General features: G+C 43.5%; 2 protein-coding genes across 4 annotated transcripts in view; one reads left to right on the forward strand and one right to left on the reverse strand.

The window, feature by feature from the left end:
• LOC311516514 (uncharacterized protein) lies at nt 1–25,569 on the reverse strand (the record flags this gene model as incomplete). 2 transcript variants are annotated; one of them, XM_084620661.1, is made up of 2 exons in its annotated part: nt 1–209; nt 24,765–25,569. In XM_084620661.1, 2 exons carry the CDS (start codon nt 25,567–25,569, stop codon nt 106–108), a joined length of 909 nt encoding a protein of 302 aa, XP_084476787.1. In that variant the 3' UTR covers nt 1–105. The 2 variants fall into 2 exon arrangements, 1 of the variants encoding a protein (XP_084476787.1); XR_014710429.1 differs by lacking the exon at nt 1–209 and adding an exon at nt 1,580–1,709 and having other exon boundaries at nt 24,765–24,847.
• Nucleotides 23,267–26,435, forward strand: part of ROCK1 (Rho associated coiled-coil containing protein kinase 1) — a 182,088-nt gene continuing 178,919 nt past the window's right edge. The window contains exon 1 of one of the 2 annotated variants that reach the window (XM_084620659.1): nt 23,267–26,026. In XM_084620659.1, the coding sequence (XP_084476785.1) occupies nt 25,934–26,026 (93 nt within the window). In that variant the 5' untranslated portion in view covers nt 23,267–25,933. The remainder of the gene's footprint in view (nt 26,027–26,435) is intronic. The other variant, XM_084620660.1, reaches the window with a different exon arrangement.

The raw sequence follows: 26,435 nt of genomic DNA on the forward strand, positions 1-26,435 counted from the left end.
TGAGTTTAGCACTTATTTCTGGAATTGTAAGAAAACACTCCACATTACTATTGGCAATAGCCGTTTGATTGGACTTGGTCCACTGAATCGTCATTTTTTATTTCTTCACATCCAAATTTGCACTACCATTAGCAGAATCCAGTAGCCATAAACATCCAGAAGAGCCAAGATGAATAGAACTGCATCTTCCACCATCTGGCTTTTCTTGTCTGTAAGACAGGAATAACAAAAGACCCCTTTTCCTTATAAAAGTATGTATTTACTTAATTAACCGTTAACTTTATGAAAAAATATACATAACATATATTCTTATACTATTTTACCTATCTATAACTATACTATTTTAAATTATTATTAAACTATTACTATTGCATAAGCTAACCAACTATTTTAATACAATAATACGATGACTACCTATTTTAACAATAATTTTTTTCCTTTTAATTGGTATCCCATAATATTTTATTCCCCACATCAATCAGACAATCCAACATTCCTATAATATCCATGCCGATTATTCCATACGACTGTGCTCCCTGGTCCATCACTCAATTGTCAAAATCTTATATTAATTGATATTGATCTGGTTAGGGGTCTGTCCTCCTAATGTTCCCATAACCACATATATATATATATATATATATATATATATATATATATATATATAATCTAAGGCATACTGCACAAGGTCAAAGTCTGTCGCTATGTTTAACATTGAAATGTTAGACCCCGTATCTAGGTAACAGCATTTCTATCTCTGCTGAATTAACTCTTATTGGGTTAAGGTCTTCCAGATGGGTCGAAAAACAGCTGGGCTATAACCATAGGTGGCACCTCCTCATTCTCCTCTGGCTGTTTATCTATACCACTATCCTCTTCTTCTATTAAAGTATTAATAAATATGTCATAATGACATAATTATTAATTTAATATTTATTGTTCATTTGATTCCAGGAGGTCCTCAAACCACTCTCCTGCCAGGCTTCCTTTTCTTTCTTTCTCACTCTCTCCTTTCTTTTTCTGTCTTTCTCTCGTTCTCTATTAAATTTAATAATTAAACAAAAAATTCCACACACATTTTATTTTTATTTTACACACACTTCCCCTTTTTAAAAAACTTATTCTTACATTACTCTATTGCCCACTGAATGGTTTTTTACAAGATCTATTAAGTATTGCAATACTTTGAGAATATCTACCCCTACTATTCAAAGTCCATTTACCCCAAGTTTCATTATTCCAAAATGCACATTCTTTACTTCTTCATTTCTTATGCCAACTATGAGTGGAACATTCAGTAGAATTTTCTTCTTATTCCCTGTATTTCTGCTCTTTCTGGAGAAGTATATGGGAGAAAGTCTGTTGTATTATATATACTGTATTATTTAACACTGAATATGTAGATGCTGTGTCTAAGTAATATAATTGTTGAATTTTTCCTTTGTCTATATTTATGTCTATTATTGGTTTTCCATGTTGGTCTTTCCACAATTATGTTATAACTTGGAGTGGTTGTTCCATCACCTGATTTATCAGTGTTATTGTTCTATTACTGGATTTGAGTTAATAGTTTCTATAACTGGTACACTTTCAAATAAGTCATTGTGGTCTTCTGGGAATTCTGGAAATTCATACCATACTCTTTCATCCCATACTTCTTTTTGCATTCCTTCCTGTTGCATTCTTTTTTATTCCATTCTTTTCTTTTCCTATAAGAGAGATATTATTACTATTTTGATTTTCCCTTTCACCTTTTCAATTGTGACGAATAGAACCATTTTGACACTTTTCTTTTTCCTTTTTGTATATCTAATTGATATACCTTGGGACTAGCTTTATTAACTATTCTTACTGGTCCTATCCATGTTGGACTAAGCACATGACCCTTTTCTTTAACTCATCTATACATAACCATATCACCTATTTGCCACTCTTGTGGCTATAAGATTGGTCCAATCTTAATCACATGCATATGACAGACAGCAGGACTATTATGGAAAACCTATAGAGTTCTGGTGAATACATACTGCTGTCCTTGAAACATAAATGCAAATTTATAGCAAGAATGTTGATGTAAAGGTATAGCAAAGAACATATTTGCCAAATCTAGAACTGTAAACCACTGGGCTCCTTCCATAATAGAGGCTATTACTTCTGGATATTTAGCTACCACTGGAGCAGTCATTGGAGTTACTTTGTTGAGTGGTCTGAAATCAATGGTTAACCTTCAGGTTTTACCATCTGCTTTTAGAACTGACCAAATGGCTTCATTATTTATACTTTGTTGTTCTATTATGACTCCTTGCTCCAAGAGCCCTTGAATAGTTTTCATTAGACTAGGTTCTGCTTCTTTGGGATACTTATACAGCTTTGGGGGGGGGGGTGTGATCAGGTCCAGTAATTAAAACTTCTGTGTTAATTTTCCCACATTCTACTTTATTGGTGACCCAAACCTCTTTATGCTTCTTTGCAATTTCTACTACTTCTGCTGGCCAGTTGGGCCATTCTATTTCCTCAGCAGCCTTAAGGGTAGCTAACCTGTATCCTGCTTCAATAACAACTGGTTGGTCTAAGACCTTTGTTTTATTTCTCATACTTTATTTACCAAATCTAATATTAATTTAAAGTTTTTCAATATATCTATACCTATTATTCCATCTCCATCCAGATTTATTAAACCAAATAGTTCCCATCCTTGTTTAGTTCCTAGTTGAAAGCAAATTGGAGGGCTGAATGGCACCTTACTCTTTGCTTCATTAAATCCTTGCAACTTTTTTTATTGTTACTGGGGGTCCAAATACATTTTTGTTTTTAGTACTAACTAAAGAAAATGTGGCACCTGTATCTATTAACATATTTTGTCCGAATGCTCCCTTATTAAATTCCACATTGGGTCTTCCCCAACCATCTGATTTAAAATGTGCCACAAAATCAGCAGGATCTTTTGTTCATATTGGAAAAAATAGAGGGTGCCTGGCTTCTCTACCTGATCTTTGGGACATGGTGGAGCAATGGGTATGCTCCTTTCATGGTTGGCTAATCTTCAAAGAAATTCTTCAATAGGTAATCCATTAATTTGCTCTCTAGGTTTGTACTGTAATAATTTTCTTCAAAGCCAATTTCTTCCTAAGTCACCAACTTTTCTTTTTGGAGGGAACAAACTTTTATTTTTATTTTCTTCTCTTCTTAATTCCTCTTTATTTTGTTTGCTTTGCTGGTTTCCTTTTCCTTGTGGACCATTATTGGGAAAGGTCACCACTGATACTGTATCTTTTCTTTTAAAGGATAACATGGTTCTCTTAATATTTTCTTTTCTTTTAAAGGCTGGAACGTTTCCCTTTGTATTTCACACAGTCTTTTCACTTGTTCCTCTATTTCCTGTAATACAGTAGTTTCTGGATAGTCAGAAACCATAGCCATTCTTAATGCTGAATTAAACCCCAACAATAAAGCTCTTTTAAATTGTACTACATCATATATTATTACTCTACCTGCTGGGATAATCCCAGAGTGTTTATACAATAATTTCCTTCTGGCTACATATGGTGCTGGTCTTTCTCTTGGTTGTTGTTTTTCCCTATGGAACCACACAACCAGGTCATCATTAGGGAAGATAAATTTCAAGATTTTATCTTTATGTCCTCCACCCTGCATTTCATAGGTATGTCCTGCAAAATTTCTGTACTTATACATTCTTTTATTAGAGCTGAGAAGTCACTCTCTGTTAACTCAGGCATTCTTGATGCCTTAGCTAACCTTCCAACTACTGTACTTCTAGTTAGGAGTCCCATAGACTTTCCCAAAACCCTAATTTCTTCTGGGATATATGATCTTTCTTCTGTTCATTCCTCTCATCCTCCCTCATTACCATGTACAGTGGTTTTAATCACTGTAGTTGTAATGATTGGAGCCATAGGAGGTGGTCTTTGTAGTTCTATAAGATCCTGGGAAAGGTTCCTTGAAATAGTGATAAAAGGGGCGTACAAATCCTATTCCTTCACCACTCCCCGATTTTATCACTGCTTTTCCCCCTTTACTTACTCTTAATTCCTCCTTTACTGCACATATTTGTCTTTTACAGGCTGCATGATTTCTTTCTTTCTTTTTACCTGCATCCGAGAGTACAATTCTCTTTGCAGCTTGCCTATCTTTTGCTTTTTGTTTCCATGCTTCAATTTATTGAACCAATTTCTCCTGCTCGCTTTTTATCTCACTTAGTTCATTTTGTGAATCAATAATCTGAACCATCTGAGTTAACATAGTTGCTCATAATGTAACTACTTTTTTTCTATGTCTTTTTTTCTTTTCTTAACTCTTGTATTTCTCTTCTAAATTTATCTATTTCTAAACCCAGGGTACTGGCTACAATTTTTAGCCCTTTTAAAGCAGCTTGCTTTTTCTCCTTTTACTTGGTTTTCCTGAGAAAATTCCCTCTTTTTTTTTTTTTTGTTAGGTTGAACCCATTGTTCACACAGCTGTTGGTAAGCACTAGGCCAGGGTCCTCTTCAGGCTCCAGCAGCAAGAGGGATGTACCCATCTCCCTTGGTGGCTCCAGCCCAACTGAGCTGCAAGGCCTTTTATACTTCCTCTTCCTGTCCCGCCTCTCTGCTTCCAGTGGGTGGGGCAGGGTCTTCCTCACTCCACCCAGCAGGTGATAGGTTTTGGTCCCTCCCTGTCAATCTCTGCGGGAGGCCATGCCTACTCGGTACAAGGACTAAAAATGTAGCAAGCGTCTCACTAAAGTGAATAGCAGGCCATGGTCAGCGTGACATATCATAATCAAATAAACACATGGGACAGGCCTTTAATTTCTCAAAAGCATGCTTCAAAACACTTGTTTTCCTTTCCTATTTCATAGTAACTTCCATTCAGTTCTGTTCTTTCCCATGGATGTTCTGAAATAGTTAAATAAAATCAATATCTGTGTGCAACCTTGTTGTTAATCTACATAATAAAATTACAGGATTGTCACACTGTATCTTTCTGAAGCCTAGAATGTTTTCTGAGTCAGTGTGAAATGATGGACACAGTTACAGGCGTGGCTGAAAGCACTTTTTGTTTTGACTATTGCCAGGTTCAATCCCCACTAGGATTTGTGGTCTGTTACCAATTTTTAAGTTCTCAGCCATTTTGACTTTATGAATTACACCTGTACAGTGTACAGCCACGGTAAGGCATTGATCTATGCCATGCCAAGAGTTCCAGTTCATTGTGACATCTACGGTAACTCAACCAATCATCACACTTACTCTACAGCTAATTTGCATACAAAAATATCACTGATTGTGTGAGGGAGACTGCATGGTGGATTACTTGCCCAACTGCCACACCCATGCAACAGCTTTGTTTAGCTGCTAGTTTATAATAAAAGGTAACCATTTTTTCATCATAATAAAGTCTTGCAGGCCTTAATGCAAAGTATAGCAGATATATCAAAGTCAGATATATATGTTTTGAATAACAACCACATTTGCTACGCAAATGATGGAATATTGAACCAACTGGTCCATGAACCTCCTTGAAGTGGTGGTGGAGGCATGTCCGAGACACATATGGTGACACCACAGAAAAGGCAATGCAGATGTTAGTACAGTTAATGCTAAGGACTTTGGTTTGATTTGGTATTTTTAGTTTAATTTCCTATACATTTCTTTACAGATAATTAGCTTGCAAAGCTTGTAAATTCCTTTGTCTACTAGAGATTGCTTGCTCCATAAACTTCAACAGTGGGGCTTATAAATTATTTCAGCAAATATGTGTGAATTTAATTATCTGTGCATACAAATGTAGTGTTTCCATCATTGATTGCACAGCTATAGCATAAAGTAACTTTCTATGGTATACATATTTCAAAAGTTCACATAACTTTGATATTTTAAAATGGACATTTTAGCAAAGTACATCCTACTTATCAGGGCTGATTTTTACACCAAATTTGAAGTTCTAGGGCCTGACTCTCCACTGTTTCAACAGTTTTATGAGAGTTCCCCTCAATTACAGTCAATGGAATTATATTGGTATAATGAAGTTCAGAATCAGTTCCCTAAACTTCAGTCATTTGAGTTACCCAGTGGAAAAAAAGGTCTTTTGCAACGAGAAGTGAGAAATATGGTGGGGTGGGTTTTTTTTTACAGGGATAGGAGGGTGGGGTTTTTTTTACAGGGATAGGAGGGGAGAAGAGATTAACCTTCCCATAACTCCAAAATTGTAAAGTTAGCTAAAACTTTCAAAGGAATATTTATCTTGTAGCAGTGACAGAGTGTACAAAATTTCAGCCTAAAGGGGTTTGGAATGTTATGAGTGTGAAAAAATAGAGTAGAATGAAAGTCTCTCTCGGTTGTTCTACAACCAATGCAGTTCCACTATGATAACAGTGATGGAAGTGCTAGTGTAAAATAATTGTCAGCATTTTATCCACTGTGTCAGCTCACCCTGCTTAGAGCAGGTCTAGACAACATCAGTGCAATATCAAATTGGAGAATTTGAGAAAATCCCGAGTATAGATAAAGCCTAATAGTTCAACAGCTGCAATTTAATTAATTATTTAGAAACCACAAAAATTACTACATTAATTCATTGTTCTTTATAAATGCAACACTTGTATTATTTGCACTATTTGTTGGTGGCAAAGATATCTGCAGGTTCCTTTTTGCAACTTTTAAATACCTCAGGAATAGGTAGCTACAGGAACCATATGGATTGAAAGTGTTTTGAAATATACAGTTCTTTTGAACTAAATTAAATCTTAAGTACCTTTTTATTTTTAAAACATTTGATGGACTTGCATGCAATCCACTGTATGTGTTTTTAATTAAAACCAGTTTAAAAATGCAAAAATGAGGTACAGTACGCTATTTGAATTTCAAGATGAAAAAGAAGTGGGCAACAACTTCTACTAAACAATATTTCAAAACTTTATATTCTGAATTGCAAGAAATACAATTCTGCAATTTTCAGCCACAGAAGAGTCATGCAAAGCCACTATAGTTCATTTTACACTAGCACTTAGGTTGTGGAATTTGTAACTCTGTATTTTATAAGGTCCTCTTGTTAGTCTGAAAGTCAAAATGGCTGAGAACTTAAAAATTGGTAACCACAAATGCTAGTGATGATTGAACCTGGCAATGGTCTAAACAAAAAGTCAGATATTTTGTTGTTCAAAACTAACAAACATAAACATAGTTTTTGTGTGTGTGTTTCTCTTATGAAACTTTATTTTCTAAAACAAGATGGCTTAAACGTATTCCAGAAGGTCTAAGATATCAATGAGTCTTCCTTGCTTCCATGACATGGACAGAGGATGAAATTTGTTTGTGTGTGTTGTCTTATTTCCAACCGTAAAGAGTTTTGAATATAAATATCACACATATGGCCTTTTAAACACTGTGAACCTCTATGCTGCTCTGTAAATGTTTTATAATAATACAGAAAAGATTATCTCTAAAGACAGACAAAATGAAGTGAGGCAGTTCAAAGATTCCATCTCTTAAATTATGTTGTTTGAGTAACTGTGGATTTGACACTGTAGTCCTTACTAAAGCAAAACTCTATGGCTTCATTTTCAGATGTACTGAACATCCACACTCCACATAGAAATCAAGGATAATTGACTCTGAGAATAAGGTCATTGTTGACTTCAGAGGGAATTTTGTGCAGAATTAATCCTCCACGGGAAGTGTATAGGGCACTGATGGGGAGTTGGAAGGGTGCATAATCTCTGTGTGTGTGGTTGTGGTGGTGGTGGGGTGTTCATGAAGTGGAAAAAACAGGAGAAAAAGTTATCAGTTATTCACAGCAAACAGCTTAAGAACAAAAGATCAGGCTAAAATAACAAATGACAAATAGCTTTGTACTGTGAATGGCAATGATCACTACAGTTTGATGCTGGATTGTGGTTTCCATTTTAATTCACTTATAACTTTTTGAAATATTTGTTTTTCAGGCTGAAATTTTCCAGCCTTGTTCTCGAATCAAAAAGCGGAGGGTTTTTTAAGATTTTGAGCAAAAAAATGGGTTGGCCATTTCTAAGCTCAAGGACAGTGGAAAAAATATACTTTTCCCATAATAATTTTTGGCAACATTTTTATTATATCTACAGCCAAAATGGCTGGGGAGGGAAGCCAGCATTTGGCATGGAAATAGGCTTCATCAGGGTGTGGTGCCTTTGAGAGTTCCAGTGAAATTTTGTTTTGATTTGACTTGCAAATCACATGCTGAGCTTGTGCAGTCTATTTTACACAGACTTTCTAAACTTATAAGATATACAACTAAGATACACAACAACATGCATTCATGGCTGATGTTTTTGCCAAGACTGGACTGAACTATCTGGCAACCAGGAATTTGCCCAGTGAACTGGTGTCTGTCTCAGGCCTCAGAACTTTTCCTTCTAGGCTCAGCACTGCTTACTTTGAGAGCTGCTGTGCTGTGCTGTCTGTCCAAAGAAATGTGCCCTTTGGCTACTGGCAGAAAGTGCTTCAGAGTTTCCATTAGTGCATGCAGCCTGATCTAACCGCTGCCCTGCCTGCAATGACTTCTCTTCAGGGTTGGGGCCCCACCACCAACCCAGGCTGCTAAAATTGTTCCTCTGAGAAGCTCAGACCTCTCTCTGCCTATCCAGGTAAATAGGGTGGCTCCTTTGTGTGGCTTCTGGTACTCCTTTGTCCCCCACTTCCCGCCCAAAGTCAGGCTGCTGGAATAATTCCTTTCTGAGGTTCCAGACCCCCTTTCATCCCTCCAGAGCTGGACCATCCAAGTGATTACTTTTCAGGGCTCTGACTAGGGTGACCACCCATCCCTAATTATACATTTCAAGTCCCAACCCTGGACTGAATAACTCAGGGACACACAGGCACCGGCTTCCAAGTATCCCCCAGGGGTACTCAATCTCCACTCAGCCCCTGGCCTGGACCCTACTCCAACCCTTCCTTCAAGTCCCCACACCTTCCCACCCCAAGTCAGCCCCAGGCCCCACCCCCACTCCATTCCTTTCCCCAAGGCCCCACCCCTGCCCAGCCTCTTCCCGCCCAGTTCCATCCCCTCCCCTGAGCATGCCCCATCCCTGCTCCTTCCTCTCTCTCCCAGCACCTCCTGCACACCGCAGAACAGCTGATCTGCGGAGGGTGGGAGGCTCTGGGCGGGATGGGGAGGAGTTAATTGGCAGGGCTGCTGGCAGGCAGGAGTGGGGTGGGGGAAAGGAAGGGAGCTTGGTTGCCGGTGGTGCTAAGCAACTGCTAATGTTTTTCTATGGGTGCTCCAGTCCTAGAGTACCCACAGAGTTGGCACCTATGCCGGGACAGCATTTGTCCCAGATTCTCTGTGGTGCTGCTCTGTGCCAGCCCAAGGCTCAGGGGTGGTGCCAATTTTTTCCTGGGGGGGCAGAGATGGGGGTCCAAAAGCTAGAGCTGGGCAGTGGTAAGAGCCACCTGGGCTGCTAGGGGCAGCCCCAGACCTTCCACCTGCCCTGGGCAGGGTGCCCGGGATGGGGCGGGGACATGGGATGGGGGTTGCTCTTAGGCACCCCAGCTGCCCACCCCATCCAGGGCAGGTAGAGAGTCCAGGAATCTCCACAGCAGCCTGGGATTCCTGGGTGGCTTTTACCACTGCCCAGCTCTGGCTTCTGGCCTGGCTGGGGCGGGGCCTCAGAAGGAAGAGGAGGAGCAAGGGCAGGGCCATGGACGGGGTGGAGCTCCTGCATGTCTACCGTTTTTGCATTTTGAAAAGGTGACCACCCTAGCTTTGACTCTTCTCCTCCACCACCAGGTTGGCTGCTGCAGCATTTTCTCTGTGGGGCTTCAAGTGAAGTACTCCTCAGTTCACAAGCCTCTAAACTGGCTTCAGGCTCCTGCTGGTGACTGTGTAGATAAGTGTGACAAGTGGCTATGCAGGGTTTGGTGACTGCATGTGTACGTAGCAATATGGCTGGGAGATTAGATGCATGTGTTGGTGGGTATATGTTGGCTGAATGACTACAGGTACTTGAATATAGATGTCTTACTAGATGGGGTTAACGGGGTGATAATGAATGAGTGGCTATGTGAAAGAGAGGGAAGAAAAATGAATGAGTGTAGAGAATTAATACATCTGTGTGTGTGAGACAGAATGGGTAGGAAGGGGGGGGACAGAATGAGAGGGTTGAAAAAAATGCAGAGCAAGCAGAGGTGTAATAAGAAAAAACAAAACAAATGTCATTAATAACAGAAATCAAAGGATAAAAATAGCAGAAAACAAAACAGGATTTGGGTGGGGGGAAATATAAATGCAAGTTAAAAGCAGTGTGCCTTCAGAAACAAGGGAGAAAATTCAGTCCATACTTTCTGATTTTATTTAATAGCTGCGGAGTCAGGGGAAAAGCCATGGAAGCTTAAGATTTCTTTGAAGTGTGGGATGCAATGGAAGAAATAGAAATGGAAGCATATAAAACATTAATATTTCATGTGGTTTTACAGAAACTTGACCCCAAGAAATAATATAACATATGAATAATATTGATATTCATCTGTGTCCAGCAATAAAGTGAGACTATATATCACTATATAACTGACCTTCAAAGTAATCATGTAACTTTGGAGAACATATTCTCTGATAAAGGACAGTGTTGTTTGGGGTGTTTGCAGTTTGCAATTTGAAAGAATGACTGTTACAAGATTCAGTTATCTTAGCAACATTTTGGTTGTTCTGCCTGTGATTGTATGGTCCAGTATCTCCAGCTCAGTCAGTGTTTCTCAATCTTTGGTGTATGAGTCAGTTGTGTCCATGGAGCACTGAGCAGTGATCCATAGAGATCTGGCTGGTCACAAAGGTCTTACACTCCTCATTTCCTATTGCTCTAAACTGAAATAATGCATTAAATACTTTTCTCATAATATCCACATAAACAATTGTTGTTGTAGTTGCCACAGGGACCTTATATGTTCATAAATGGGAGGGGAGGAGGACTGCACAGTTGTGAATAGGGGGGATGGTGGCTTACAAGACCATGCATTACCATGGCTAATCCTTCCATTAATTCAGTTTTGGAGGCAATGTTGTCTGACTATAGATTTTTTTTGTTATAGTAAAAGTTGCTTATGCAGAAAATCCTTAATTCTTCCTCCCACACCTCTTACTCAAATGGGTGACGTAAGTACTATTTTATAGTAACAATCTTCAGGTTCATATTAGTTATCTAGAACTTAGTAAAATTGGCTCCAGTATCCTGTCAAGAACCAAGGATCAACTTTTAGCCACCTATTTTCCTAATTTTAAATAATTAAAAAAAAGATGAAGCTGTATATTGCAGAGTACAAGTGCATTTTAGAACAGTGAAGACATTTCATTAGATTTAAACAAGTCATAAATGTTATAAAATAATCCCAAGGTACAAAATATTACTCTTAAAATTTTACTCTAGTCCATGCTAGAAGCAATTATTATCTTTGTGGTTTTCAGGCCTCTTGCTTACTTTGTTTACTTGTTTAATTTAACTATAGAAAATTCAATTATTGTTAATGCTATTTGGGTTAATCCAAACAATGCACTGAGTCTTTTATAAAACATTTATAAGAAGAATAACCATAGTTACATTAGATAGGATTAAATATTAAAGGGATATAATCTTTTGTTTCAGGGCATAAACTAACCATTAACTGCTGCCTAAGGTTATGCAGAAACTTAGGCCTCGTCTGCATGTGAAAATTTTACTGGTATAACTAGTTTGCATATGGATGTGGTGGTGTTTTTTTTTCTTTACCAAAATAGTTATACTGGTACCACGCTTAGTGTGAATGCAGTTATATTGGTATAAAGGTGCCTTATACTGGTATAGTTTATTCCCCTTCTTGTAATAAACACTTTTATACCAGTATAGTTAAAACAGTACACCTTTCTAGTGTAGACCTGCCCTATGGACAGGTTATTATATAATTGTCCATTGTGGGGTTTCTTGCACCTTCCTCTGAAGTATCTCATAATGGCCATTCTTGGAGATGGGACACTGGACTAAACAGACCATGGATCTAATGTGGTACTGCAGTTCCTATCTTTTTATTAGTATTTTCTTTGTGTAATGTTAAAAACATAACTACTGGCACGTCCATACAGTGGGCTCCCAGTCCTGCTCCCATTGACTTCACTGGGAACAGGATTAGCTGCAAGGTGATAATTCATATTGCATATATAAAGTACATATAGGTATAAACACTTTTAAAAGGACTTCACAAAAACAGAGATATTACTAGTCAATTCTACAAATAAACACAGCTACAATATGTTTCTTACTTATTTAGGTCCTGGTCCAATGTCCATTTAAGTCAAGGGAAACACTTCCTTTGGCTCAAGCCCTTACTCAGTCTGAGTTCCCAAACACCATATAGGAACAGAAAGTATGTGTACACTTACATACTGCACCAGCAAGAGAGACTGTGTCACTAATGCATATACTTCAGGATTAGTTAAAATTTAATATAAGCTCTGATTCTGTCATTTATTTTTCTACAGAAACCAGGGTGCGGTCATGTTGTAACTGCCTTTATTTTGAAAATGTAGATTAAAGAAGTGCAGCTCTATTTAAATATCTGATGCATCAGATGTGTATGAGTTCATGTACCTAGAACCTTCTATCTTTATTAAACTTAGTAAAAAAAAAAGCAAAATGTATATGTGCAAAACAGCATTTTCAGATGTTAACTTTATTTGTAAACAAAATGTCTTCAAATATATGAAAGGCACTAGTTCTCAATGGATAAGTCCATGCCCAGGGTTTTTTTTAACCTTTAATATAATTATTAAAGTTTATCGTCTTTCTGGTCCATTTACTATTTAGGTCAGTGCTGTTCTATTCTACATAACTTCTTTAACCTCAACACTACAGTAGTACATTAAGTGATGCTAACATCTCTTACGTGTAGTTTGTTTTCTTTCTCATCCTCTCCCCAGAGGGAGAATTGTATGAATAGTGGAGTGTTTTGGTAAGCTGTGTGTTTTTTGTTTTGGGATTTTTTTTCGTTTAAATGCACATGCTGCTATGTGTCTGTTAGAGAAGGCAAGTTTGAAGAAGTGCATCTTGGACTTGGAGCAGAAGGTTGGAAGGTCTCTTGGTCCTTAGTTACTGTGGAAATTCATTCTGAAATCTTCGAAGAAAACTTTGTCTTCTGGTACAGATGAGCTTTATCCTTATGGCAGAAAGTTCCACTGGGCTTGAGGAGTGCATTGGTCAACTATGGTCTTCAACCCAAAGCTTTTGGCAGTCTCTCAGATATGATGGATAGGGGATGGATCACTTGATGCTTTCCTGTTCTGTTCATTTCCTCTGGAGCACCTGGCATTGGCTGCTGTCGGAAGACAGGATACTGGGCTATATGGACCACTGATCTGACCCAATATGGCCGCTCTTATGTTCTTATGCTGGCTGGCCCAGGCTATGGAGCGCCTTGAAGGTAAGGACCAAGACCTTGAACTTAACTCAGTATTCTGTGGGAAGCCAGGGTAGAAAGCGAAGAACAGAGAACTGGTTTCATGTGAATTTATTACTTCTGATTTCATGATGACTAAACAGGGAGTTGAAGCTGAAGATAGACTACATATTAGTAACTTGGTCTAATATGTCGCTGTTGTGTTTAGATGTTGCTTGTAATTATTAGAATTGGGAGCACTGGCTGTTGGGAGTCTGAAAGGACAGGAAACAGGAAGGAGGGGGGAGGAGTTGAAGAGGCTGAGGGAGAGCTACTAAGGGTATGTCTACACTACGAAATTAGGTCGAATTTATAGAAGTCGGTTTTTTTTAAATCGGTTTTATATATTCGAGTGTGTGTGTCCCCACAGAAAATGCTCTAAGTGCATTAAGTGCATTAACTCGGCGGAGCGCTTCCACAGTACCGAGGCAAGCGTCGACTTCTGGAGCGTTGCACTGTGGGTAGCTATCCCACAGTTCCCGCAGTCTCCGCTGCCCATTGGAATTCTGGGTTTATATCCCAATGCCTGATGGGGCTAAAACATTGTCGCGGGTGGTTCTGGGTACATATCGTCAGGACCCCGTTCCCACCCTCCCTCCCCCCGTGAAAGCAAGGGCAGACAATCATTTCGCGCCTTTTTTGTCTGCTGCCAGCCAAAGATGTAAAGGATCGATGGAGTGGGTCAGAACAAGAAATAGACCAGATTTGTTTTGGACTCATTTTCCTCCTCCCCTGTCTAGATCACACTGCAGTCAGTCACAGAGAAGGCGCAGCGAGGTTAATCTAGCCATGTATCAATCAGAGGCCAGGCTAACCTCCTTGTTCCAATAACAACGATAACTTTGGTGCACCATTTCTTATTGGAACCCTCCGTGCAGTCCTGCCTGAAATACTCCTTGATGTACAGGCACACCCTTTGTTGATTTTAGCTCCCTGAAGCCAACCCTGTAAGCCGTGTCGTCAGTCGCCCCTCCCTCCGTCAGAGCAACGGCAGACAATCGTTCCGCGCCTTCTTTCTGTGCGGACGCCATACCAAGGCAAGCATGGAGGCCGCTGAGCTCATTTTGGCAATTAGGAGCACATCAACCACCACACGCATTATCCAGCAGTATATGCAGCACCAGAACATGGCAACGCGATACCGGGCGAGGAGGCGACGTCAGCGCGGTCCCGTGAGTGATCAGGACATGGACACAGATTTCTCTGAAAGCATGGGCCCTGCCAATGCATGCATCATGGTGTTAATGGGGCAGGTTCATGCTGTGGAACGCCGATTCTGGGCTCGGGAAACAAGCACAGACTGGTGGGACCGCATAGTGTTGCAGGTCTGGGACGATTCCCAGTGGCTGCGAAACTTTCGCATGCGTAAGGGCACTTTCATGGAACTTTGTGACTTGCTTTCCCCTGCCCTGAAGCGCATGAATACCAGGATGAGAGCAGCCCTCACAGTTGAGAAGCGAGTGGCGATAGCCCTGTGGAAGCTTGCAACGCCAGACAGCTACCGGTCAGTTGGGAATCAATTTGGAGTGGGCAAATCTACTGTGGGGGCTGCTGTGATGCAAGTAGCTCACGCAATCAAAGATCTGCTGATATCAAGGGTAGTGACCCTGGGAAATGTGCAGGTCATAGTGGATGGCTTTGCTGCAATGGGATTCCCTAACTGTGGTGGGGCTATAGACGGAACCCATATCCCTATCTTGGCACCAGAGCACCAAGCCGCTGAGTACATAAACCGCAAGGGGTACTTTTCGATAGTGCTGCAAGCTCTGGTGGATCACAAGGGACGTTTCACCAACATCAACGTGGGATGGCCGGGAAAGGTGCATGACGCTCGCATCTTCAGGAACTCTGGTCTGTTTCAAAAGCTGCAGGAAGGGACTTTCTTCCCAGACCAGAAAATAACTGTTGGGGATGTTGAAATGCCTATATGTATCCTTGGGGACCCAGCCTACCCCTTAATGCCATGGCTCATGAAGCCGTACACAGGCAGCCTGGACAGTAGTCAGGAGCTGTTCAACTACAGGCTGAGCAAGTGCAGAATGGTGGTAGAATGTGCATTTGGACATTTAAAGGCACGCTGGCGCAGTTTACTGACTCGCTTAGACCTCAGCGAAACCAATATTCCCACTGTTATTACTGCTTGCTGTGTGCTCCACAATATCTGTGAGAGTAAGGGGGAGACGTTTATGGCGGGGTGGGAGATTGAGGCAAATCGTCTGGCTGCTGGTTACGCGCAGCCAGACACCAGGGCGGTTAGAAGAGCTCAGGAGGGCGCGGTACGCATCAGAGAAGCTTTGAAAACCAGTTTCATGACTGGCCAGGCTACAGTGTGAAAGTTCTGTTTGTTTCTCCTTGATGAAACCCCCCGCCCCTTGGTTCACTCTACTTCCCTGTAAGCTAACCACCGTCCCCTCCTCCCTTTAATCACCGCTTGCAGAGGCAATAAAGTCATTGCTGCTTCACAGTCATGCATTCGTTATTCATTCATCACACAAATAGGGGGATGACTACCAAGGTATCCCAGGAGGGGTGGTGGAGGAGGGAAGGAAAATGCCACACAGCACTTTAAGCACAGCACTTTAAAAGTTTACAACTTTAAAATTTATTGAATGACAGCCTTCTTTTTTTGGGGCAATCCTCTGTTGTGGAGTCGCTGGTTGGCCGGAGGCCCCCCCACCGCGTTCTTGGGCGTCTGGGTGTGGAGGCTATGGAACTTGGGGAGGAGGGCGGTTGGTTACAGAGGGGCAGCAGTGGCAGTCTGTGCTCCAGCTGCCTTTGCTGCAGCTCAACCATACACTGGAGCATTCTGGTTTGGTCCTGCAGCAGCCTCAGCATTGAATCCTGCCTCCTCTCATCACGCTGCCGCCACATTTGAGCTTCAGCCCTGTCTTCAGCCCGCCACTTACTCTCTTCAGCCCGCCACTTACTCTCTTCAGCCCTCCACCTCTCCTCCCGGTCATTTTGTGCTTTCCTGCACTCTGACATTATTTGCCTCCACGCATTCGTCTGTGCTCTGTCAGTGTGGGAGGACAGCATTAGCTCGGAGAACATTTCATCTCGAGTGCGTTTTTTTTTCTTTCTAAGCTTCACTAGCCTCTGGGAAGGAGAAGATCCTGTGATCATTGAAACACATCCAGCTGGTGGAGAAAAAAAAAGGGACAGCTGTTTTTAAAAAGACACATTTTATAAAACAGTCGCTACACTCTTTCAGAGTAAACCTTGCTGTTAACATTACATACATAGCACATGTGCTTTCGTTACAAGGTCGCATTTTGCCTCCTCCCACCGCGTGACTACCCCCTCAACCCTCCCCCCTCCCCGTGGCTAACAGCGGGGAACATTTCTGTTCAGCCACAGGCAAACAGCCCAGCAGGAATGTGTCCCTGAAGAAAAGCACCCTATTTCAACCAGGTGACCATGAATTATATCTCACTCTCCTGAGGATAACACAGAGAGAGAAAGAACGGATTTTGGTTGAATGCCAGCAAACATACACTGCAATGCTTTGTTCTACAGTGATTCCCGAGTATGTGTTACTGGCCTGGAGTGATAAAAGTGTCCTACCATGAAGGACGAAATAAGGCTGCCCTCCCCAGAAACCTTTTGCAAAGGCTTTAGGACTACATCTAGGAGAACCGCAAATGCCAGGGCAAAGTAATCCTTTCACATGCTTGCTTTTAAACCATGTATAGCATTTTAAAAGGTACACTCACCAGAGATCCCTTCTCCGCCTGCTGGGTCCAGGAGGCAGCCTTGGGTGGGTTCGGGGGGTACTGGCTCCAGGTCTAGGGTGAGAAACAGTTCCTGGCTGTCGGGAAAACCGGTTTCTCCGCTTGCTTGCTGTGAGCTATCTACAACCTCCTCCTCCTCCTCATCTTCTTCGTCCCCAAAACCTGCTTCCGTATTGCCTCCATCTCCATTGAAGGAGTCAAACAACACGGCTGGGGTAGTGGTGGCTGAACCCCCTAAAATGGCATGCAGCTCATCATAGAAGCGGCATGTTTGGGGCTCTGACCCAGAGCGGCTGTTCGCCTCTCTGGTTTTCTGGTAGGCTTGCCTCAGCTCCTTCAGTTTCACGCGGCACTGCTTCGGGTCCCTGTTATGGCCTCTGTCCTTCATGCCCTGGGAGATTTTCACAAAGGTTTTGGCATTTCGAAAACTGGAACGGAGTTCTGATAGCACGGATTCCTCTCCCCAAACAGCGATCAGATCCCGTACCTCCCGTTCGGTCCATGCTGGAGCTCTTTTGCGATTCTGGGACTCCATCATGGTCACCTGTGCTGATGAGCTCTGCATGGTTACCTGCAGCTTGCCACACTGGCCAAACAGGAAATGAGATTCAAAAGTTCGCGGTTCTTTTCCTGTCTACCTGGCCAGTGCATCTGAGTTGAGAGTGCTGTCCAGAGCGGTCAGAATGGAGCACTCTGGGATAGCTCCCGGAGGCCAATACCATCGAATTGTGTCCACAGTACCCCAAATTCGAGCTGGGAACGTCGATTTAAGCGCTAATCCACTTGTCAGGGGTGGAGTAAGGAAATCGATTTAAAGAGCCCTTTAAGTCGAAATAAAGGGCTTCACTGTGTGGACGGGTGCAGGTTTAAATCGATTTAACGCTGCTAAATTCGACCTAAAGTCCTAGTGTAGACCAGGGCTTAGGGTGCAGCAGCAGCTTGGAAAAGAGGTTTCCACTTTAAAAAATAAAGTCCTGTTGAAGTTTGTTAGTACCTTGCCTGGCTGCTACAACAGTGGCCTGATTTGTGCCTCAAATAGCAACACTGAAGTCAGTAGTTGCATCATTAACTTAGCCTTAGAAATGTAGACCCCAATCTCTTCTCTTTCTGTGAGTGTAAACACACAATTAAGCGATGAAGGGCCAGCCTCCAAAAAATCTAGCAGGCCAGGTAAAGCAAGGTCTTTGACTTAATCCTTCCTGTCCTTTCATGAGATGGTGGCCACAGTAGAACCCAAGTCAGGGAGGGCCCAGGCAGCATTTGCCAATTTAGTCTTTAAACTTCCTCAGCTTTGTTTCTTTTATGGTAACTCTTCATTTATCTAAAACTGTGTTATTGTTTTTGTTAGTCTGATTATTGTACAGTATGCGGGAGCAGCATCTGTATGATAAGCACTATATACAAGTAATTTATCACAGGATACTTTATCATCTTTGTAGGGGAAGCTACAAAGGAATGTTTTTATATTACATTGATTTTTCTATATTAGTCAAGGAAAGCTACATGCAGTGGAAACTGCACTCTCCATCTTACAATTAGCACTCATATCTATATTAACTTTTATACTCTGTATCACATTAAAACCACAGTACCTAAAACATACTACAGAAAATATAGGCAAGACTAAATGAATGTAAAAGCAGTGATTTCTGCTTTCCTAAGAATATTAAGTTCTTTGACTAAGAGGAGGCATGGCTATTTGGTTACATAAAAAGACATCTTGTATCAGTAGAGAATATGTGCTTTCAGACACAGGAAGGTTTATCTCTCACATTAGCTTGCTTCATCTCTTCAGTGCTATCAGGACGCATGTATGTTGAGTAACTTCCATTTCACTCAACAAAAGTTAGCTAAATTTTAAAATAAGTGAAGCAACAAATGCAGGAAGAGGAAATGACCAATTTTCAGTTTACATCAGACTAGGTAAAAACAATTATATTCAGTTTTATTATAGCTGACTATACTTTATGGGATTTTGTCACAGGGTGGACTGGGCCCTTTAAGAGAGAATTACTCCAGCCCAACTGTGGCTCATTAACAAGTCCCTGTGAAGCCTGTTAGAGAACCAGGTGTCCTCTCTAAAGAACTAGAGGGTAACAGGAAAAGAAAGGTAGGCTGGTGTGGCTAGGGTGGGCTAGTGGGAGATGGAGGACTTTCTGATCTCAAATAAAGTCACTGTGGAAACTGAAGAGTTTATTAAAGAGGGAGAATGGATACAAAGGGGGGCGGGGGATGAGGGAGAAAAGAGTAGAAGCAGAAGATGATGATGATAACAGCAAAAAAGCAAAGCCGAGGAAGGAAATAAACCAAAACGTTATATTTGTAAGATTCCTAGCCAAAGAAATAAGATTGGGTGATGTTAACCCTGTGAAAGTAGCTGATTGGATTAAAAAAAGCATAGTGAATACTGTAAGAAATAGGAGGGTGCAGGATGGTAATTTTTTAGTTGAATGTAAAACAAAAAGTAAGCTAATAAACTGCTAAAAACTAAAATACTAAGCAAAGTTAAAATAAATTGCCAGCTACCAAAGATGACTGAAGTAAAGGGTTAATATATGGAGTGCCATTAAAACTGACCAATGATGAGATAATCAAAAGCATAGAAGAAGATAAAGTGTTAGTAAATAAGTGATTAATTAGTGAAAGAGAGGAAAGCAAGCTATCAACAGCTGTACGGATTACATTTAAGGGAGAGACTCTACCTGAGAAATTAACACTAGGGTTTCAGATATTCAGAACAAAGTCATATATCCCCCTCCCTTAAGCTGTTATGAGCACCAACAGGTATGGGCATGTAGCAGCTGCTTGTAAAGGCAAAAGAAGATGTGTGGAAGAGAGATTATGAAATTTGTATAGAAGGGACAGAGGTCAAATGTAGGAAGTGCAGTGGTACCAAGATTCTGGCATATAGAGGGTGTCTTGAGGCAAGGTAAGCTAAAGAGATAAAAAGGACAAAAAATTTTAGTATCATACCTGATGCAGAAACTGTAAGAAGACTCTCAAAGCATCAGGTGGAGAGGGAAGGAACAACCAGCACAAGAAAAGGGGAACTGCAGAAACATTCTATAAAGCAGTCGCATTCTATAAAGAATATGTTAAACACTGTGGAATGAATAGACTATCTACTATTAATGAAAAAGACAGGTTTATTGCATTAGTGATAGAAGTGATAAATTGTACATCACAAACTGTGAAAGAATCAGAAATTATAGCAAGGGTAGTGGAAAAATACTTGAACATTAGCAGCTTGTCAATGAATTGAATTCATGCAATTTTGAATAAAGTTAAGGGGGAAATATAATGAGCATGGGGATCCCAGTCTTTTGTTGGAATGAGCACAGTCCGATAGCATATGGTCAAGAACAAAAAGAAAATATCCTCGAAATAGTGGGAATTTGGGATGTGCAGGGCTGTGGCGGCCAGAGAAAGAGACGACTTTCCCCAGCTCCAGGGCTGTGGCTTCCTGGGAGAGACAGCCCTCCTTCTCAGCCTCAGCTCTGTGGCTGTTGTGGCAGGGGAGAGACCCACCTCCTTCCCAGCCCCAGCTCAGGGGCTGCTGCGGTGCGGGAGAGAGGGCACGTCCATCGCATTAGAAAGGTAAGACTACTGATATTAAAATATGAGTTGTGGGCTTTTATCTGTAGAACAAAAAATGTTTATTATTATTAAGGTTTTTTTTATATATAGCACTTTTATCCAAAGCGCTTTACAATAGTTAGCTAACAGTACAAACAACATATGGAAAGATCATTAAGTGGTCTGCCGAGACCCTCAGCAATTTTCAAGTGGTCTGCAAAAAGAAAAGTTTGAGAACCACTGGTTTAGAGTACTAACTGCCCACTGTGGTTTAAACAAATCTCTTTCCAATAAAAAGACACAAAGATGGACTATGTGCCCTCTGTAAAATGGAAAAAAAAACAATTGATCACCTTTTATGGATATGTAAGGGCTTTGACAAAGAGAAGACAAAGCTTTTTGAGGAATTAAAATATCTTAAGGTAAAAAAAAAACATTATGTGATTTAGTAACAACATTGGTGAACTGGATTATTATTAAAAAGATGCTGTTACATTACCTGAAAGACATAGGGCAGAGTGAGAGGATATAAACTGTTAAGTAGTGAGGAATTATAGTTGGGATAGACTACTTGGTCAAGTCTACTTCACCACAGAAAAGAAAGGTGTGGCAGAGGAGTCCCGGACTGGAAGAAGAGTCTGGGCCTAGAAATCAGAAGGTTGAACTCCAGCTAGGAAAGGCTGGAAGTGACAGCTTCATGAAGCGTAGACTGGGACAGAAGAGCTCTGGGTGTGGTAGGAGATGCCAGAGCTGAGTATGAACTTTTGTGTTGCAATGTTGGACTTTATTTTGGGACTCTGGGGATAATTTTGAACTGTTTCTGTTATTAAACCAGCCCCAGGAAGCGTGATATTAGCCATGAGAAAGAGCATGAAGTTCTTAAGGGGCCCTGAAAACAGAAAACAAGAGGCAGGATGCTGTAGCGCCACCTGTGGCCATGGATGGGGTGCTCAGGATATGCCTGACCCTCTTGCAGACTTGATGTAATAGCTAAGGTTCCAATGCAAACATGCATGCACTTAATTCTATACGTGCAAGTAGGTCCAGTGCAAGTAGGTCCAGTGAAGTTACACGTGTATGTATAAGTGACTCTTTGCAGGGTGGGACCTAATACACTATTAAGGTTACTAATGAGTCTCCTGTATGCTATACCTCATAGCTCTATGCCAGTTTTTCAAAGTTCGGGTGGGTCGCGGCATGTAAAGCACTGGGTCGCCTTGCTCAGCACCCTAGTGGCTCTGGTCAGCACTGCCGACCGGGATGTTAAAAGTCCCATCAGCAGTGCTGCCCAGCTAAGGCAGGCTAGTGCCTACCTGTTCCGACACCCGCTGCGCCCCGGAAGCGGCCAGCCGTGGGTCCGGCTTCTAGGCAGGGGGGCCGTGGGACTCCATGTGCTGCCCTCCCCCCAAGCAGAAGCTCCGCACCCCCATTGACCAGTTCCCGGGCAATGGGAGCTTTGGGGGGTGGTGCCTGCGGGCAAGAGCTGCACGGAGCCACTTGCATGCCTCTGCCTAGGAACCGGACTTGCTGCTGGCCGCTTCTGGGGTGCAGCGCGGTCCATGGTGCCAGGATAGGCAGGAAGCCTGCCTCTGCACCTCGGCTGCACAGCTGACTGGCAGCTACTGGAGGTAAGTCCATGCCCCAACCCTGCGCCCCAATCCCCTGCCCCAGCCCTGAGGCCCCCCAAATCCAGAACTTCCTGCACCCCAAACCCTCATCCCTGGCCCCACCCCAGAGCCTGCACCCCAGCCCAGATCCCTGAACTCCTCCCACCCCCTGCCTCTGAGCCCCCCACAAACCTGGAGCCTCTCCTGCACCCCTCATCCCTGGCCCCACCCCAGAGCCTGCACCCCCAGCCCAGAGCTCTGACTTCCTCCCGCACCACAACCCCTTGCCCCAGCCCACAGCCCTCACCCACACTCTGAACCCCTCATTCCTGGCCCCACCCTGCAGCCCTCACCCCTGCACCCCAACCCTCTGCCCCAGTCCTGAGCCCCTCCCACACCGCAAACCCCTCATCCCCATCTCCATTGGGTCACAGGGATCAAAAATTTTCTTCAACTGGGTCCCCAGAAAAGAAGTTTGAAAACCACTGCTCTATGCCATCAGCGTTTGCTTTTCAACTTACAATTTCTCTTCTTTCTGAGGTCTTTGTAGCTGAATCTGTCCCTTTCATATTTTTTTAAAATGTACACTTTAACTGCCATTTTCTTTAACTATTATGGCTATAAAGGTAATTTTAGCTGTATTTGTAACAGATTTACTTGCTGCGTCACATACAAAACCCTTGCACAAATATGCACATACAGTACACCCTCTGGTACATGATATGTTCTCTCTGGACTGTGGTTGTTCAAACAGAATACTGCCATTTCAAAGAACACCCAACCCTGCACTCAAGGTTTTGTGGTAACAGCCAGCAGGAAATGAGTTAAATCAAATGTCAATACAAGTATTCAGCAGTAAGTGTACTTCAACAATAACTTTATATACTTTATTAATATCATTGGAGGTACACAGTTATGGCTAGGAAAAAAAAAACAAATATAATGCATTGGTTCTACACTTGATAGAGAATATCACATCATTAAACTTTTCCTTATCTAATGACTAGTAGTCCTCATAAAACAAGTTTTATATAAAACAGTTTTTATAACTGCAACAGGAGTCAAGGAGTCAACTGAATCTGCACATGGACATCTCCATGAAGATATGCAATGATTAGGGTCCTGCCAAATTCATGGTCCATTTTGGTCAATTTCATGGTCATAGGATTTTAAAAATGGTAAATTTCATGATTGTAGCTATTTAAATCTGAAATTTCAAGGTGTTGTGTAATTGTAGGGGTCTTGACCAATGTTCCTTCTAATTTTTCCCATCCATGTGTGGAATAAATTTTGTTATGTGCATCAATATGGAACTGATGTGTGGTGGGGGTAGGACTGAGGGGTTTGAAATGCGGGAGCAAGCTCAAGACTGGGGCAGAGGGTTCGGGTGTGGGGGGTGAGGGGGTTGGGACCCAGGCTGCCTGGGGCTGTGGTGGGGAGAGAGGACTTGCCCCAGCCCTCTCTCCCCGCCGCAGCCCCGGGGCTGGGAGAGAGGTGTCTGGTCCCACCACAGCCTCGTGGCTGTGTTTGTGGGAGAGGTGTCTGGCCCCGCTGGGGCTGGGGGGAGAAGCGTCTGACCCTGCCGCAGCCCCGGGGCATGGGGAGGAGAGGCGTCTGGCCCCGCGGGGGCTGGGGAGCGGCAGGGAGAGGCGTCTGGCCCCGCGGGGGCTGGAGAGCGGCAGGGAGAGGCGTCTGGCCCCGCCACAGCCCTGGGGCTGGAGAGAGGGAGAGGCGTCTGGCCCCACCGCAGCCCCGGGGCTGGAGGACCTGCCACAGCCCTGCATGCCTCACGCTTCTCCATCACCACCCAATACCTCATCAGATGCCCCTGGGTGCAGCAGTGTGCACGCCTGTGTGGCCCTTGGTGGCCTCCTGCATGACCGCGGATGTGCATACCTTAGAGGCAATGTATGTCCTGCCATAGGCGCCAGGCTCCGTGGGTGAAATTTGTATCATATAGGGTAAAAGCACACAAAAGACCAGATTTCACAGGGGGAGACCAGATTTTACGGTCCATGGCATGTTTTTCATGGCTGTGAATTTGGTAGGGCCCCAGTAATGAGGCTATACCACTTGATTAATAATTAAAAGGGATGTTCCTTATTAATGTTACAAATTAATATTTGTCCATAGATATTCCACTTTATCAAAATGAAGTAGCAACATAAGAAATACTGTACAGGTGAGGTGTCTTTCTAAACTTCCTGATGTATTATTTTTACTTTCTCAGTCTGTTCTACATGTCGCTCTTGGCTGATTGTAAACTGCAGACTAGTATGGAATGTGTCCAGGGAAGCAGACTTTGAGCTAGAGACACTCCTTCCCGGCCAAATGTCCACTCCCAGTCTACAGTGCCCTGGACATTTTGCTTTTCTGGGGCAAGACATGTCACAAGTCTCTTACTCTCTGCAGCATCTCACCTCCTGCCACCTCAACGTTCCGCTGGCGGTGATTGGCCCACAAGAGATCGCTCGCCGATCGGAGGCACGTGTGCATCCGGCTGGGGGGCGCGCTTCCACCCGTCAGTTCATTTATGCGCGGGCAGGAGATTCGCTTGCGCGTGCTCGGCGGCCGTTCAGTGGTGGGCTTGGGGATAGCGAGCTTCCTCCCCGCCCCGCTCGCTCGCGCGCTCTTCCGCAGCGCATGCGCGTTTGGTTCCGGCCCTTTCGGTCTGTTTAAACAGGAAGGCGGACATATTTGTGCGAGTCTCCTCCTCGCTCCCGGAGGCAGCCGCGGCCGGACCTTGCTCCGCTTCCTTTTTGCCCTTTCCTTTCCACAGCCTCGCTTGGTCCCTTCCACGGGAGCAGCGGCTTCCTCCGACTGGTCTGTGGGGGAGGGAGATGGGCGAGGAGCCGGGGCTGGAAGTTGCGGCGAGTTGAAGCGCGGCTCCCGGCCGGGGGCTGGAGTCGGGCGGCGAGTCCCTGCGGGGCCGGTGAGGAGGGGCGCGGGGCAGCCGAGGAGGAGCCGCCGCCGCCGGGGGCAGGCAGCGAGGGAGGAAGATGCTGCCGTCGCTCCGCTGAAGCCGCTCGTGCCCGAGGGGTGTCGCCGCGCTCGAGGGGGGGGGCCTCTCCCCCGGAAGTGGGGGCCAGGGCGGCCTGCGCAGCTGGCACCCCGCTGCCCGGAGCAGCTTGGGCACAGGGCGGGGGCAGCGCCGGTCCCCGCACCCCGCCCCGGGGCTCCATGGAGGGAGTAGCTCCGAGGCGCTGAGGAGTTTCCTGTTTTCATGGTGGTTTTTGCTTCAAAAGAAATTGCTCTTCGGGAGCTGGCGCCGAGCAGCAGCAAGAGGAGGAACCGCTCCGCTGGCTCCGAGGGCGGCCGCCTGGCTGGGGGAATGCGGCTGGCGAGACCGCGGTGGAGCGAGGGAGTCTGCGGGGTTGCGATCGCAGCCTAGAAACGCTTGTGTGTGTGTGGATAGAAGGGGGCAGCTCTTCCGACCCCACCCTCGGCTCTAAATCTTTTGGGGAGCGCGTGAGACTTCCATTCCCCCTCGCCCCTGACTTCTCTGATCCGGAGGCTACCTAGGAAGCGTCGTAGCCTGGTAGCTTACCCTGCTTTGCTCTGGAATAAGGAAAACTCTATTCTCGAAAACATGTCGACAGGCGAAAACTTTGAGGCTCGGTTTGAAAAAATCGATGTGATGTTAAAGGACCCCAAATCTGAAGTGAACTGTGACTGCTTACTGGTAAGTAGCGTGTGCGTGGAGATCCGTCTGCGCCCTGTTTCTGTGAATCTACTACCCTGTAGGACCAAACTCTACACGCCTTGCTTAGTCGCGTCACTTAACTCCTACTTACTTTTGTTTACCTGTGATGAGTGCTGTAGTGTGTGCGTGAATCTGTGAACTATGTGAGAATCTTCAGTACCACTGAAGTATTTGCCTATTCTTCACACCTCACCCTTACGTTTCCTATACATATCATGTGTCTTGTGTTCTTTCACTATTTTTATAGGGGGCAATGTTAACTTTGTTGTTCAAGGGGATGACAAGTTATTGCCACTTCTAAACCCAGACACTATCCTGCAGATAGTCACGTGTCCTGGTGTAAAATTTGTTAGTCTCTAAGGTGCCACAAGTACTCCTTTCTTTTTGA

The sequence above is a fragment of the Lepidochelys olivacea genome, assembly GCF_965140295.1.
Source record: "Lepidochelys olivacea isolate rLepOli2 genome assembly, chromosome: 2".
In the NCBI taxonomy this organism is placed as follows: domain Eukaryota; kingdom Metazoa; phylum Chordata; order Testudines; family Cheloniidae; genus Lepidochelys; species Lepidochelys olivacea.